General features: G+C 45.5%; 1 protein-coding gene across 1 annotated transcript; it reads left to right on the forward strand.

The window, feature by feature from the left end:
* The first annotated feature begins 6,477 nt into the window (after nt 1-6,477).
* On the forward strand, nt 6,478-15,031 carry LOC106042649 (patched domain-containing protein 3). The gene is made up of 4 exons (XM_013191693.3): nt 6,478-7,760; nt 7,874-7,995; nt 9,968-10,113; nt 13,273-15,031. The coding sequence occupies exons 1-4, from the start codon at nt 6,603-6,605 to the stop codon at nt 14,847-14,849; spliced, it is 3,003 nt and encodes a 1,000-aa protein (XP_013047147.3). The 5' UTR covers nt 6,478-6,602; the 3' UTR covers nt 14,850-15,031.
* Nucleotides 15,032-15,864: the final 833 nt, after the last annotated feature.

The raw sequence follows: 15,864 nt of genomic DNA on the forward strand, positions 1-15,864 counted from the left end.
CTGTGCTGAAAAGCCTATGCTTGTACCAAACGCATCACCTACACGTTGCAGCCAACAGACATAAGCCAGTTACTATGAGAAATTGTGACAGGAGGGAGAACTGCCCCACAATATTTTCAAGAGAATAAAACTGCATATTCATTGAGGCTAAAAAGGAGCAGTGGGCACAAGAGACCCAGGAAGACCTCAGGTTTGAAATCAGATGCCCTCTAGGGATCTTCAGTTACCTAAATTTGAAAATAAATTCTCCAGAGGACGAGTTCAAAAAAAGGTTCAGCTCAGAAGCACTTTCAAGCAGGCTCCAAGTTTATGGGAACTCAAGAAGCTGAAATTTTTGATGGATTTCTAGTATACTGCATAGAAAGCAGGTTATCCAGGTACTGACATTTCAGCATACCTTCTGGTTCCACCCGCCCCGCCCCCCCCAAATTTTAAATCCACATGTAAATGAAAATACACAGACACAGATAGATCCATGCAAGCAGACTTCATACACTCCATGTGTGTATAAGCAACAGGAGATTATATTGACTGTCACACCCATCATAAAAAAAAGATAAATGTCAGGAGAACCTGGATTGACCTTATAAGAAGGAGATAACTTTGCTAAGGTCCCGTTGGGACAGGAAAAATGTCACAGACTAGCAATGATGACATTGATTGTGTGGTTAAGCAGAAAGTTTCCATCTACGGGAAGTACGAAATTCTTTTCTCGAAAATGAAACAGGGAGAGATATGGAAGGTTAGTGGTTATATAGATAACATAATAAATGCTCTAGTTAGATTGCTGTTGACCTTACTGGAATTTTACAAGGAAGCTTGTAACATAAAAAAAAAAGAGCAGCCTGTAAAGATAACATCCAAGTTATTGGCAATATACTGATTAAGGAGGCAGACTTTTCACAGTTCTCAGAGAATTAATGGAATAATTTATATATATTGGGAAAAGTGAAATTCCACAGCCCTTTAATAAAGCAGTACATGTACAAAAGTTGATTATTGCTCTTCATTATCTTCACGTCACATAGTACTCATAGCACTCCAGGGTTTTAAAAGTGTAATTTAGAGCAGCCCTCCTGGAAAACCTCATGATTCTGAAATCACAGTAGAGATGGGAAATTTTGTGTATGTCAGATTAAAAAGAAATATTTCAGGAGCTTAATTAATAAAATCTGGCAGCTCACCTTGCCTTGCTGGTAACCTATATTAACAAACTGAAATTCCATCCATCATTCTGATGTACAATATTAATGGCTTGTTGACTAGTCAGTTAAAATGCTTCATGCAACTTCATTCTTCCTAAAAATGAAAAAGAAAACTCACCTAAACATAGAAATTCCTAGAAAGCCCCACACCATACCTAACACATGTTGACAACTCTGACATCATATAAGGCAGTCACATCTTTTCTTACAACACGACTGCCTTTGTGTTGACACCATCTCCTCTTGCATCCAGCTCAATCACATTTGCTGTCCTTATTCACAGCAAATACCAGTCTCATCATCAAGCAGAAGAGCAACAGTCACTCATCCTGACACCACTTGCTCCAAAATTGAATAGCAGTTTCTTCAACCTGAATAAACGTGTTACTTCCAGGTCCTGGTGCCAAAATATCTTCAAGGTTTTCTCCAGAATTGTATAATCTAAGCAGATGAGCTGCCCTGGAAGAAACCAGGAATTCATCTCTCATCTGGCTGCCCTAAACACCAGGCCACCTCCCCATCATTCCTTTGTGTGCACTTTTCTGAAGGTCTATGTACAGCAGTTCTTTCTTGCACACTGGCTAGTGAGGGCATCTCCCAGTAGACACCCACTGCTTGACAACCAGACTGCTTGCTTTGGATATATGGGCGTGAAGCACTGGATTTTCCACGTCATCTGTAGTCATGTAAGTTTAGGGACATGGGTTGTCACTGCCTAGCACAGGAAGCAAGGACCTGTTTTTGCAGCCAGTCATGCATGAAGAGACAGATGCAACCAACAGAGCACTCCTGCCTCATCCAGATGGATGGAAAGGATAGGCTAGGCTAGTAGGCAACTTCCCTGTCCCTATGGGGTACTATGGTGGGCACTGTAAACAACGTGCTAGTCAAATCTCCTTCAGAGATGGCATAGGCAGACCTGGTACTGCTTTATGGCAGAAGGAATGAGATAAAAAATAAATAAATAAATAAATAAATAAATAAATAAATAAATAAATAAATAAATAAATAAATTACTGGTGTCCCTTTTTTATACCAGGGTCCAGTGCAACTCACACAATTGGCAAAAAACTTCCACAAGCAGCCTGGATAAAGAAATACCCCTGTGTCCTGCAGTTCCAAAGAGAGGGGAAGAAATAAGCTACCTCTGCTCTGATAGAAATTTTGAAAGTGCAAATATCCATCCCTGCAGAGCAGGACTGTATGTCAATAGGCACACAAGAGAAATTTGGTCCTGAGCTTCCTGACACACAATCCAGGCCCCACTGGTGTCCACAGGATGTTTTACAACTTTTCCAGACTGTTCCTGTAATTGTGAAAATCAAACCAAAACTTTTTACAGTGTGGGTGCGCAAGCACAGCAACAGGTTGCCCAGACAGGTTGTGCAGTCTCTGTCTCTGGAAATTTTCAAAACTGGACTGGACCATGTCCTGAGCAACCTACTCAGAACCTAAGCAGGAGTGTGGGGTGCTAGATATCCAATGGTGCCTCCGACCTCAAGGATTCTGTGATTCCCTAAAAGGTAAAGACATAAATTTACTTTACAAATGAGTACGGCACCCCAGCTTCCCCAAGTCCTTATGAGAGCAGAGAGCTGAGGGAAAAAAAAAAAAAAAAAAAAAAAAAAAGTAGTTGATTAATGTTAGTAACAGCATAAAGCAAAGCAAAACAAAGAAAAATATTCATTTCTCATTTGTGAGGTCCAAATTCAATAAATAAATAAATAAAATAAAAATACTGACACTGTTTTCCGGTAACCAGGAAAACTACGATCAAGCTTTTATATTCATTCCTGATGAGCCTACAGCAATTGTTAAGCTTTTATGGCTGGTTTTACTGTTTAAGCCTGTAACTGGAAACCTGCTCTTGACGTCTGCTGCGATGTCAATAGATCATCCACACGCTACACCTCTGACAAATTATCCTGGCAGTCTTCTTGGTTTCTTGCTATGGGGATAGGCATATCTAAAGGTTATTTGCACAGAATCACAGAATCGTCTAGGTTGGAAGAGACCTCCAAGATCATCTAGTCCAACCTCTGTCCTAACACTAACAAGTCTTTCACTAAACCATATCACTAAGGGCTACATCTAAACGTCTTTTAAAGACCTCCAGGGATGGCGACTCAACCACGTCCCTGGGCAGTCCATTCCAATGCCTAACAACCCTTTCGGTAAAGAAGTTCTTCCTAACATTCAACCTAAACCTCCCCTGGCACAACTTTAGCCCATTCCCCCTCACCCTGTCACCAGGCACGTGGGAGAATAGACCAACCCCCACCTCTCTACAGCCTCCTTTAAGGTACCTATAGAGAGCGATGAGGTCACCCCAGAGCCTCCTCTTCTCCAGGCTAAACAACCCCAGCTCCCTCAGCCGCTCCTCGTAAGACTTGTTCTCCAGACCCCTCACCAGCTTCGTTGCCCTTCTCTGGACTCTCTCAAGCACCTCCATGTCCTTCTTGTAGCGAGGGGCCCATAACTGAATGCAGTACTCGAGGTTCGGCCTCACCAGAGCCGAGTACAGGGGGACAATTACTTCCCTAGACCTTCTGGCCACACTGCTTCTTATGCAAGCCAGGATGCTGTTGGCCTTCTTGGCCACCTGAGCACACTGCTGGCTCATATTCAGCCAACTATCAACCAATACTCCCAGGTCCTTCTCTGCCAGGCAGCTTTCCAACCACTCATCTCCCAGCCTGTAGCGCTGCATGGGGTTGTTGCGCCCCAGGTGCAGGACCCGGCACTTGGCCTTGTTGAACTTCATACAGTTGGCCTCAGCCCGTCGGTCCAGCCTATCCAGATCCTCCTGCAGAGCCTTCCTTCCCTCGAGCAGATCGACACATGCACCTAACTTGGTGTCCTCTGCAAACTTACTGAGGGTGCACTTGATCCCCTCATCCAGGTCATTGATAAAGATATTAAAGAGGACTGGCCCCAGCACTGAGCCCTGGGGGACTCCACTAGTAACCGGCCTCCAACTGGATTTGGCTCCATTCACAACAACTCTTTGGGCCCGGCCATCCAGCCAGTTTTTAACCCAACAAAGCATACGCCGGTCCAAGCCACGAGCAGCCATTTTCTTGAGGAGAATGTTGTGGGAAACGGTGTCAAAAGCCTTACTGAAGTCAAGGCAGACCACATCCACAGCCTTCCCCTCATCCACCAAACGCGTCACTTGGTCATAGAAGGAGATCAGGTTCATCAAGCAGGACCTACCTTTCATAAACCCATGCTGACTGGGCCTGATCGCCTGGTTGCCCTACAAGTGCCGTGTGATGACACTTAAGATAATCTGCTCCATGAGCTTCCCTGGCACTGAGGTCAAACTAGCAGGCCTATAGTTCCCTGGGTCTACCCTCCGGCCCTTCTTGTAAATGGGCGTCACGTTTGCTAGCCACCAGTCGACTGGGACCTCCCCCGATAGCCAGGACTGACGATAAATGACGGAAAGCGGCTTGGCCAGCTCCTCCGCCAGTTCTCTCAGTACCCTCGGGTGGATCCCATCCGGCCCCATCGCCTTGCGTACATCCAAGTGCTGTAGCAGGTTGCCAACCATTTCCTCGTGGATTGTGAGGGCCACATCCTGTTCCCCATCCCCTTCCACCAGCTTGGGGTACTGGGTATCTAGAGAACAACTGGTCTTGCCGCTAAAGACTGAGACAAAGAAGGCATTGAGCACTTCAGCCTTTTCCTCATCTTTTGTAACTAAGTTTCCCCCCGCATCCGGTAAAGGATGGAGATTCTCCTTAGTCCTCCTTTTCGTGTTAATGTATTTGTAAAAACGTTTTTTGTTATCTTTAACGGCAGTAGCCAGATTGAGCTCCAGATGAGCTTTGGCCTTTCTAATTTTGTCCCTGCACAGAGTCGCAACATCCTTATAGTCCTCTTGAGTAGCCCGCCCTCTTTTCCAAAGATTATAAACCCTCCTTTTTCTCCTAAGCTCAAGCCACAACCCTCTGTTCAGCCAGGCCGGTCTACTTCCGCGTCAGCTCATCTTTGGGCACATGAGGACAGACCGCTCCTGAGCCATTAAGATTTCCTTCCTGAAGAGTGCCCAGCCTTCCTGGACTCCTCTGCCCTTCAGAACCTCCTCCCAAGGGACTCTGCCAACCAGTGTCCTGAACAGCTCAAAGTCTGCCCTCCGGAAGTCCAAGACAGCGGTTTTACTGGTCCCCTTCCTGACTTCGCCAAGAATAGAGAACTGAACCATTTCATGGTCACTCTACCCAAGACAGCTCTCGACCACCACATCTCCCACCAGTCCGTCACTGTTTGTGAACAGAAGGTCTAGCGGGGCACCTCCCCTGGTAGGCTCTCTAACCAGCTGCGTCAGGAAACTATCTTCCACGCTCTCCAGAAACCTCCTAGACTGCTTTCTCTGGGCTGTGTTGTGCTTCCAGGATATGTCTGGGAAGTTGAAGTCCCCCACGAGGACAAAAGCTGATGATTTTGCAACTTTTGCCAGCTGCCTGTAGAACTCCTCATCTGTCTCCTCATCCTGGTTCGGCGGTCTACAACAGACCCCACCAGGATGCTTGCCTTGTTGGCCTTCCCTCTGATCCTAACCCATAGGGACTCAACCTTATCATTCCCAGCCTCAAGTTCCTCAACATCAAAACACTCTCTAATATAGAGAGCCACACCACCACCCCTTACCGCTGCACATACAGCGCTACTTTCATCTGGAGTTAATCTCCATGTCGGAGAGGTTCATTTTGCCAGTAATTTATCAAGTGCCTGCATAACATCAAGTAACTTTTCCTTGGAAGTACTGGTAGGAGAGGAGACAGTTGTTTCCTTGAAGGAAGGGCAAGAAGAAGTGCCTGTTTGTGACATACAAGTTTAATTGGCTGTACGCTTGTGCAGCAGTGTCACATCTGTGCTTAATTTTCTCCTTGGCCAGGGGGCACTCAAATCACCATCACTTAAGAGAGTGAAGAATCACAGGCTGCAGGGTATTTCTTGGGCATGGAAAGATGCTTTCTATCATTGTTACTGCACAAAGCTCCCGAGTACCGTAACGCTGGGATTTTTGTGGCTTGCCCACTGCAATCACTAAACCTTGTTTCCAAGTCCTTTATTTCTTTGGTTCTCGTTCCCGTTTTGTAAACTTGTTTACCACAAGAGGAAGTGCAGTAAGAAGCACATCACCAGGTTATATGTTGTGCTCCCAGGCAGAATACTACTTCTGAAGGAACAAAGGCAGCAAACTGGGGGGAAAAAACGGCCAAGAGGAGGAAGTCTAAAGGATGAAGTCTAGATCGCACAATCGCTGATAGCGAGCGGGAGCTGCCTGCAGGCTCCTCTGTTGCCGTGAGCTGAGCGGGCTTATCCTGCAGCCAAGGGGGTTGTGCAGCACAACGCAGCCTGAAGCTCAGGCTGGGCGTGCAGTGTAGCATGCAGTGTACAGGGAGTTTGAGGCACAAGGTCCCAAACACCAACCCCACAATGACCTGTAGCCTCAGCTCTGCACTACACGCGAACTTTCCTGAGACAACTGTGCCAGCCCAACAGCTGCCCGTTGCCGGCTGGCACGGTCTTGCTCCATTCTTCCTAACTCTTCCCCTTGTGCATGCCACACTCCTCTACCCCTCAGTGAGTTTGCACAGCTCCTTAAACACAGGGGAAGAGGGACCTGGCGGGGCGCAGCCCCTCGCCGAGGGGCACACCCGGCCTCCCCGCAGCGCCCCACACGGGCAGCGCCCCGCGGGCGGCCCCGCCTGCTGGCCTGAGGAGGGCGGAGGAAGGCCGGGGAAGGTGGGGAGGGCTCCGTGGGCTGGGAGCCGCTCAAAGCCGCGGTGCCGGCGGCGGGGAGCGGGCTGCCGGGGCGGCATGGGGCAGCGGCGGCCCCACGAGGAGCGCTGCTCCTGCAGCAACACCGACTGCCTGGAGCGGCCCCTCAAGCGCCTCTTCGAAGGGCTGGGCCGCGCCGTGGCCGCCTGCCCCTGGCCCTTCGTGCTGCTGCCGCTGCTGGTGTCGGGCGGGCTGGGCGCCGGCTTCATCTTCCTGACGAGCCTGGAGGAGAACGACATCGAGGAGCAGTTCACCCCGACGAGCGGCCCCGCCAAGGCCGAGCGCGACTTGGTGCGGCTGCACTTCCCCACCAACGACTCGCACTTCTTCGCCGAGCGCCTGGCCACCGAGGGCTCCTACGCCGCCCTCATCGCCGTGGCGCCGGAGGGCGGCTCGGTGCTGAGCCCCGAAGCGTGGCAGGAGGTGCGGAAGCTGGACGAGGCGGTGCGCAACTCCAGCTACAGGCAGCACTGCGTCTCCATCTTCGGCATCTGTCTCCCCGCTAACCCCCTGGTGCTGCTGCCGGACCTCTCCGGGCTGCACCAGCTCCGCTACCCCGTCAGCAACGGCGTCTTCCTGGGGACCGCGCTGGGCGGTGTGAGGACGAACGGCAGCGGCTACGTGGAGTCGGCCCGGGCCATTAAGCTGCTCTATTACCTGCGGGAGGACGGCGACGAGGCCGAGAATAGCCGGGTCTGGCTGGAGGACTTCGTGAGGGAATTCCCCCGGACGCTGGCCGACTTGAAACTGACGGCCGTGCAGGTGGGGCGGTGGGGCTGGGGGTGGCAGGGCCGTGGGTGCTGGCCATCGGCTGGGGACGTGTCCGGAGGGAGAGCGCCGGCGCTTCACCTTGCTTCGTTTTGTTTCCACGGCAGGTGACTTACTTTACCTCGCTGTCCAGGCAGCAGGAGTTCGAAGGAATCACCGAGAGCGTCATCCCGCTCTTTTCCGTAACTTACTTCCTGACGATAACCTTTTCGATCGTCTCCTGCCTAAGGTAAAATAGCCTCTAAGCTGTGATCAGCGGGCGGCCGCCTCCGCTCTTCCTTACCGTGGCTAGTTTAGTTTCTCCTCGTTCTGCTGAGTGAATGAGAATGATTCTGTTCTTGAATGAAGTAATTCTTGAAGATGCAGCCGTCGTGTGAAATTTAACAATAGGCAAAAAGGATTTGTTTGCTGTTTCTCTCCAATTTGCATGTATTAGCCATCTCTGTAAATGGGGTTCGTGCAGAGTCCCAAACAAGTACCTGAGCTAGCACTCAGCTCAGACCCATGCACCCTGAATGCTAATTTCCACTAGTGTGTTCTTTGAAGCCATCAATCATTTACATAGTCCCCATCTCACAAGAACTGCTTTCGTTAATGATATATTTGTGTACGGTATGTTTTCTGTGTGTTGCAACTATTCCAACAACTGCAGCAAACCTGCGCTCCTTAAGAGGTCGGAGGTGCTGTAACTTCCACACAAAAACACTATGCTGAAGTAAACACTTTGGATTAGGAAAATGATTCATCACAGACACGAGGTTCTGCTTTCCCCTGTGTGTAAGGGAGCCAGGAGTCTGCTCTAGCAACCTGTGCGGCAGCACAGTTCTGCACCAGCACTTCTCCTGGGTCAAACTTAGCAGCCCAGCTTGGCATACATAGGGCAGACATTGACAGAAAGGATGCATAAAAAGCAAGCCAAGAAGTCATCCTACTGGACAGGGACAGACTAAATGGTTTTATTACTAAGGTTATTTTGCCACTTTCTGGGTTGCATTCATAGTTTCAACCTTCACCCTGCCCACAAGATACTAAATATTTGTAAAGATAAGTTCAAAAATGGGGGGAACACAGGGAGGAAGGAGGAAGTATACCGGGTTAAGATCTGGTTGCACATTTTTTCTGCCACTTTCTCAGTTATGGCACAGATCAATCAGCACTAACTTCACAGATTGCTGCAAGTCTGTGTAGGTCTTTAAGCACTGTGCTTGCTCAGAGAGCCCTGAGCTTTACCTGCTTTCACAAAGAACTTGGTCTGCCCTTTCTTTGCTCTCGTGGGAGGTGAGCCAGGCTATGTTTGACAGTCATATGGCAGTGTTTGTTAGCTGTGCTTGAGGAATAAAGTTCTACCCAGAGGATGAGCTTAATGGAATAGTGCTTGCATGATACACCACGCTAATTAGGCTATACTATTTCTGTGTATCAGCTGTCTCATGCCCTGTCATTTGAGGGTGCAGCCAGAACCAGGGTGGTTTCACCAACGCACATCCACCCATACACCCCCTGGGATTTCCTCTGTACAATGTTAAACAACCTCACAAGAGTTAGGCAGCTGTGCTATGCTGCTGATACGAGAGTATAGTAGAAGGTTTCAGCCAGACACAATTCCAACCTCAACAGCTTTTTAGGTATATAACCATGGTTTAGCCCACAAGAGTGCAACCAGAATAGGATATGGTAGCTTATCAGACTCATCTTGCTATGGAAGTGAGAGGTTCTCTTAAAGTTCAGAAATGGTCTACAGCCTGGAAAATATTCCTGATTAGGCACGAGGCAACTCTGCCCTCTTGATGTGTTGTAAAGTCTCCCAGTGGGAATGTTTCAAGGGGAATCTTCAAGCAAGCTGCTGGGGACATCTTGGCAAATGGCTGCTTGCCAGTCTATCTGCTAGCAGGCTTCTCTACATGGCTGTTACTGCCTAGGAGTTGCTTTCATATTATGCTGATGCTAACCCTAAGAATCTATATAAAAGGACAGAGCTTCTAAAAGTTAATGATGTTTTTGATCACCTTAAATCAAGACCCTCCCTAGTAGAGCGTATGTATTTTCATTTTACCAGTTCACTTGTTATTGATACACAGGTCAGTACACATATTTCTACATATTCACATATTCTACATCTCTGTAGAATATTCACTTGTCATGCCAAATGTCTTGGTGAAATATTTGACGTGTAACTAAGATATTCTTTAAAATATTTTCAGACTGAGCTGTATAAGGAATAATGTCTGGCTTGCATGCTGTGGAGTGGTTTCTTCCGGGCTAGCTGTAGTAAGCAGCTTTGGATTGTTGATGTACTGTGGAGTGCCATTTGTGGTCACTGTAACAAATGCACCGTTTCTTATTCTAGGTAAGTAGAAAAAGTGTGTTGGGCTCAGATTCAAAGAAAAAGTTGGAGTTAAAACAACTTGACAGCGTTACTCTTTTATGATATGAGTATCAGATCGTATGCAGTTCAGTCGTGCTGTGAGGAGAGGAGATGCAGCTTCCCCTGACCTTCAGGGGGGTGAGCATTCGGCTCCGCGTGCCTGCGCTGTGAGGCAGAGGTTGTGCTCTGGCAGAAGGGCTGCTTTCACAAAAAATAGCGCCTACCCTAGTTTCACTGCTCCAGCTTGCCAAGTGTAAAGGGTGGGCTGGTAAGGTTAGTGCTTCTGGCATTATTCTAGGGTCACTGCTAATTTAGCCATGCTGACTGACCACTTATTCAACTAGTACTTGGAGTATAGAGCTCCAGCTTCAGCTGAGCTCAACAGGGTTATATCACTGCCTTCGTTCCTATCATGCCCTACTGTTTTCTACAGGCGTATTATAACCATTTATGTATTTTGTTAGTTCTGGATAATAATTTGCCTACCCCAAAACAGTTTGTTGTTAGTACTGTTCTCTGGGACTGCTGAATGTCCTAGCAATTTACGTAGGTACAGAAGTCTTTCCAAAACCACCCACCCCTCGACCACTGCACCTCTTGTTGCAGTACAGCCAGAGCTCCCTACCTGGTTACTTTTAATCACTTTCTAGGTAGCTCAGCAGTGAGCACCATGAAACGTATGCCCCATGTGCAACTTATGCTGAACTAGCAGTGACTTAGGCTAGTACATGTATTATGAGGTGAGTATAGGAAACAAGTTACCGTAAGGTTTTGTATCCTATATTAAGAGTGTAGTTTTTGGTCGGATACAATTGGGTCTGAATATAGCTTAAGCACTGAGCAGGACTGTCTGCAATTTCAAAGTTGTTCATTTTGTTTTCACGAGATGTGAAATTTCCTATGCAACGTAACGACTATGAACAGTCTTGTGATAGAAAATTGAAGCGTTGCCCCATTCTGTTGCACCAAGGAAGTTACTGAATATCATTGTAGCACAGTCTGACAGAGCCGAGCTTTCAAATACCTCTAGGTAACATTACTGCAGATAAATTACAGCTTTTAAAATCCTTACCTAGTCTCCTATATGACAAATTAATGTGATGTTTTCTTGGTCTTAATCATGTGCTGAGGAAAACACAAGGAACTCCCAAGTTAATGGAGGCTGTATTGGATGTCTAATGCAAATGCTCTTTAGGAGATAGGTAGTTTCTTTGTTGCCTTCATTGCTCAGATGCATTTGGTATTTGCATTTTTTTTGCTCATCAAATGCAAAGGCTCTAAACTTAACAAGGACCCTTTTGTATACCTGAGAAAGGGCTTAAACCACTTTCTTCAGAACTCTATAAGCAACATGATGAATTTGGCTCTCTTTGGAGTTATGACCCTTGTAATAATGACAAATGACCCTTACTTTAAAATAACTGCTTTCAAACCTGCCTTCCAGAAACTATGTGGCTCAACACCATTCAGTACTATCTTCTGGTTTGCTGCATATCTTGTTCTGGGTGTCTAGCTGATGCTGAGAGATCTAGGAGACAGTCCCAAGTGTTTAAAAGTCACAAGCCTAGTTAAAAATCATGATACTTTTCTAAAACAAAATTTCAAATTTCTGTATGTTTTGGTTTGTGTTTGTGGTTTTTTTTTCTTAGTTTGTGGTTTTACACAGCCACTTGTTTTTAGGGTCTATTTGGGTTATGTTTCAAGCTTTCCTTCACAATGTCAGAAGTATACATAGGCACAAGCGGGAGGGCTGAACAGTGAGATCGCTGTTTAATTACTATATGCCAGAAGCTGCTTTTTGAAGGAATCTATTTCATCAGAATAATAAGTTGGGGCCTAGAGGGAATGTCGTGAGGGCACACTCCCTGCTGCAAGGTAGGATCTAGTAAACCACTCCTTCCAAATGTTTTTAAGAACTTATTGAAAATTAAACTGGAAGGTGTTTCTAACAATCATCTCAACAACTTTTGAGGTGTCCCTGATAGCATTAAGTTGATCATTCCTTGTTCTTTCATATATATCAAAGGTAATTGATTTTTTTATCAATCCTTGATTAATTTACGGACTGTTATCATGCTGCCTTCTAACAGGATGATTTAAGTGTGCAAACAGAATATCAAAGAGAGGATACAGCCCCAGCACACCTCTTTCCTGGACACTATCTTGCTCACAGCAGAGAGATCTGATTTTTTTAAACCCGGACATAGTAGGGAACTCCAAGTTTGGTTTATCTAAATACACCAGCTGTTACATGCAGCTGTACCATGCTTTGCAGAATGCAGTTTCTAGGAGAGGTTCAGGGAAGATCAAAGTACTTTCAGCCACCTGCCACTAAGCTGCCTTTATTCATGAACTGGTACTTGTCCGTTTGTCTTTCTTGCTAATGTGTTCTTGCCATCCTTGGCTCATTTTGCTCTTCTCTGCTTATTGTCTAGCTCACCATTTCCTATCCTTCTTCCCTCCACTTAGATCTGTTTCTACCACTTAACCAGTTACTCTCCATGTTCTATTCATGCAGTCCTTTCGGGCTTTTTTTTTTTTCCTCTCAAGTGGAGTGCTTTGTTCATTGACTTGCTGTAATTCTAAAAGCAATTAAATAAGTATTTTGCCAGTTTAACAAACTTGCTGTGTATTCTTCGTACCTCTTGAAATGCTTGGGACTTCTTCCAGCTTCTCACTGTCTGCTGAAGACAGAGCAAGAAATTATTGGTCTAATTTGTTGCAGTGGTGAAGAGATTCCAGGGACAGTAGGAGATGCTTTTACTGATAAGAATAGTAAAGCATCAGAATAAGCGATGTATAAATCTGGAATTTACATCTGTGGGCACATGGACAACAGACACAAAACACTTCTCAGGCGATGAACTAGGAGTGCTCAGTCCTTCAGCAGAACAGGGTGGAGGATCAACAATCCATCCAGTCACTATGAGTTTTTGAAAGGTAACAGAGCCATCTGCATACAAAGGATGTGTTTTCCTGTATCTTTAACTTGCATCAGCGCTAAAGCAATGCTAGTAGCCCACTTTCTTTTATTATTTTTTTTTAATTCCATGTAGCCTTAAATGCTGTTTATTTTGTGCTTTTGCTGGGTGTCAGGGGAAGCTGCCTTGTGCAATGCAGGGTTAACTCTTTCTCTTGCAGGTGTTGGTGTTGATGACATGTTCATCATGATTGCTTCCTGGGAACAAAATGCAAGAAAGACGGACATTAAATCTCGTCTGGCCGACACCTACAGCGAAGCGGCGCTGTCTGTGACAGTCACCACTCTCACAGATGTCTTGGCCTTCTTCATTGGCACCTGGACTGCTTTTCCTTCTGTGAAATCATTCTGTCTCTATACCGGCACTGCTTTTATCTTCTGCTATATATACACCATGACCTTCTTTGGGGCAATTATTGTTCTGAATGATAAAAGGGAGCAAGGAAACCGACACTGGTTAACCTGTATGCCAGTGGAGCAAGGAAAGACATCCTGCTTGTATAACGCATGTTGTATAGGCAGCTGTTCTAGTGAATCATCTCAGCTAAAAACCAATGAGACAGAGAGTGAACATCCAATGAGCCTATTCTTTAAAAACTATTATGGTCCTTTCTTGACAGATAAATGGACCAAGCTACTTGTGGTGTTGCTGTATGGAGCATATTTGGGTGGCAGTATTTATGGGTGTACTCAAATAAGGGAGGGCATAGATCTTCGAAATCTGGCTAGTGATGACTCTTACGTTATTCCATACTATGATGATGATGACAAATACTTCTCAGAATATGGACCTAGGGTCATGGTTATTATTAATGAGACTGTAAGTTACTGGGAAGAGCATGTTCGTGAAGACATTGAGACATGCATAGAGGATATAGAGAACATTTCCTATGTAGATAAGAACCTCACAGAGTCATGGCTGAGAGTATACATACTACTTGCTAAAATAGCTTCCGTAAATATTAGCAATAAGGATGTTTTCATGAATAATTTAAGTCAACTGTTTCAGTACTATCCCGGTTTTGAGTGGGACATTAACAAGACTCACAATGAAATAACAGCTTCACGTTTCTTCATCCAGACAGTGAATGTTACGTCAGCCATTGATGAGAAAAATCTTTTAAATCAGTTAAGAGACAAAGCTGAGCAATGCAATATTTCACTAAAGGTGTACCACCCAGCATTCATATACTACGACCAATACCTGGTCATAGTGCAGAACACCATTCAGAATGTTGTCGTTGCTGCTGGGGCAATGCTCGTTGTCGCTCTTTTCCTTATTCCCAACCCGCTGTGTTGCTTGTGGGTGACCTTTGCTATAGCTTCTGTTATAGTCGGTGTTGCTGGTTTCATGACATTTTGGGATGTCAACCTGGATTCCATATCCATGATCAACCTGGTCATTTGTATAGGATTTTCAGTAGATTTTTCTGCTCATATTTCCTATGCCTTTGTTACGAGTAAAGAGTCATCAGCAAACAAAAAAATGATAGGAGCTCTGCACCAGCTAGGTTACCCAGTATTACAAGGTGCAATTTCTACTATATTAGGAGTAGTGGTCCTGGCTGCAGCAAAAACCTACATCTTTAGAACATTTTTCAAGATTATGTTTCTCGTTATTTTGTTTGGGGCTGCTCATGGTCTTGTTTTCATTCCAGTATTTTTAACCTTTTTTGGACACTTTGGCAGGTCTAAAGATCAAGAGATTAGGTATAGAAATAATAAGGACTGTCCATGAGTTAAACATAAAATATTATATATTTATTGTATGTAGATTAAAGTGCAGTGGCTTTCAGGGAATATAAGAAATGAAGGACGGAACAATACAACAGAGAAGCAAAGGCTTAAGAAAAGCCAAGCAGCAAATAACAGAAGGTATAAAGGTGCACAGAACAGATGTACATTTTCTCTATTTTTGTGTGCTTGACTTTGTAACCTTGATGTTGTTAAACCTTTTGTAATGAATTGTTTACTGAATGTATTGAAAGTAAATTATTATAAACACTGAATATTGTCCCAGCTTCATGGATTACGTTACAGTTTTGTCAGTAGATGTACGCAGGGGGCAACAACTAATTGTTTTCATCTTCTGGCTATTTACCTTGATGCTGTCACTCAGCCCAACACTGAGCCAATTTTCCCCAAGAGGCTCGAACCTTGAGGTTTTACAGCAAGATGATCAAGAGGTCAGCACTGTCAGACTGCAGTGGTTCATAAGCCCTCGGGAGACTTAAGCCTGCTCAGGCTCCTAACGCAGCACAAAAAACCCGTAGGGAAGACAAATTGACACGTTTCATTTTCACACGCATCTTTTCTTGCTGTGCAGTTTTCTTGCTTGGATTAAACAACGTGTAGCTTTAATAAGATTGTTTAGTTTGTTGGCTGCATTTTCTGAAGGGATTACTGGAGAAGACTGAACTTCTGTGGTCCTCCTCAGTAGCCGTAGTGCTAGATGGCATGCCATTGGCACGCCAGGGCTAGAATTTACTAGAGAGAATCATACCCTGATTGAGGGCAAAATAAAAGCAACCCAGCTGGTCTGTTCTAAAACTAAATGCATAAAGTCTATTGTGTTTATCTGTGACAACCCAGCCTTTGATGCATCAATGGAACAGAGGAGCTTTCACAGAAATGTGAGCTAATAATAAATGAAGGTGTTTAACCTGTAGGGACAAAACACCGAATGAAGCCAGCATGTAATTTGTCACCAATTTAGTGAGCTACCTGTCAGAAACAACTGAATAATGGCAACT

This window comes from Anser cygnoides, chromosome 2, assembly GCF_040182565.1.
Source record: "Anser cygnoides isolate HZ-2024a breed goose chromosome 2, Taihu_goose_T2T_genome, whole genome shotgun sequence".
NCBI lineage: Eukaryota > Metazoa > Chordata > Aves > Anseriformes > Anatidae > Anser > Anser cygnoides.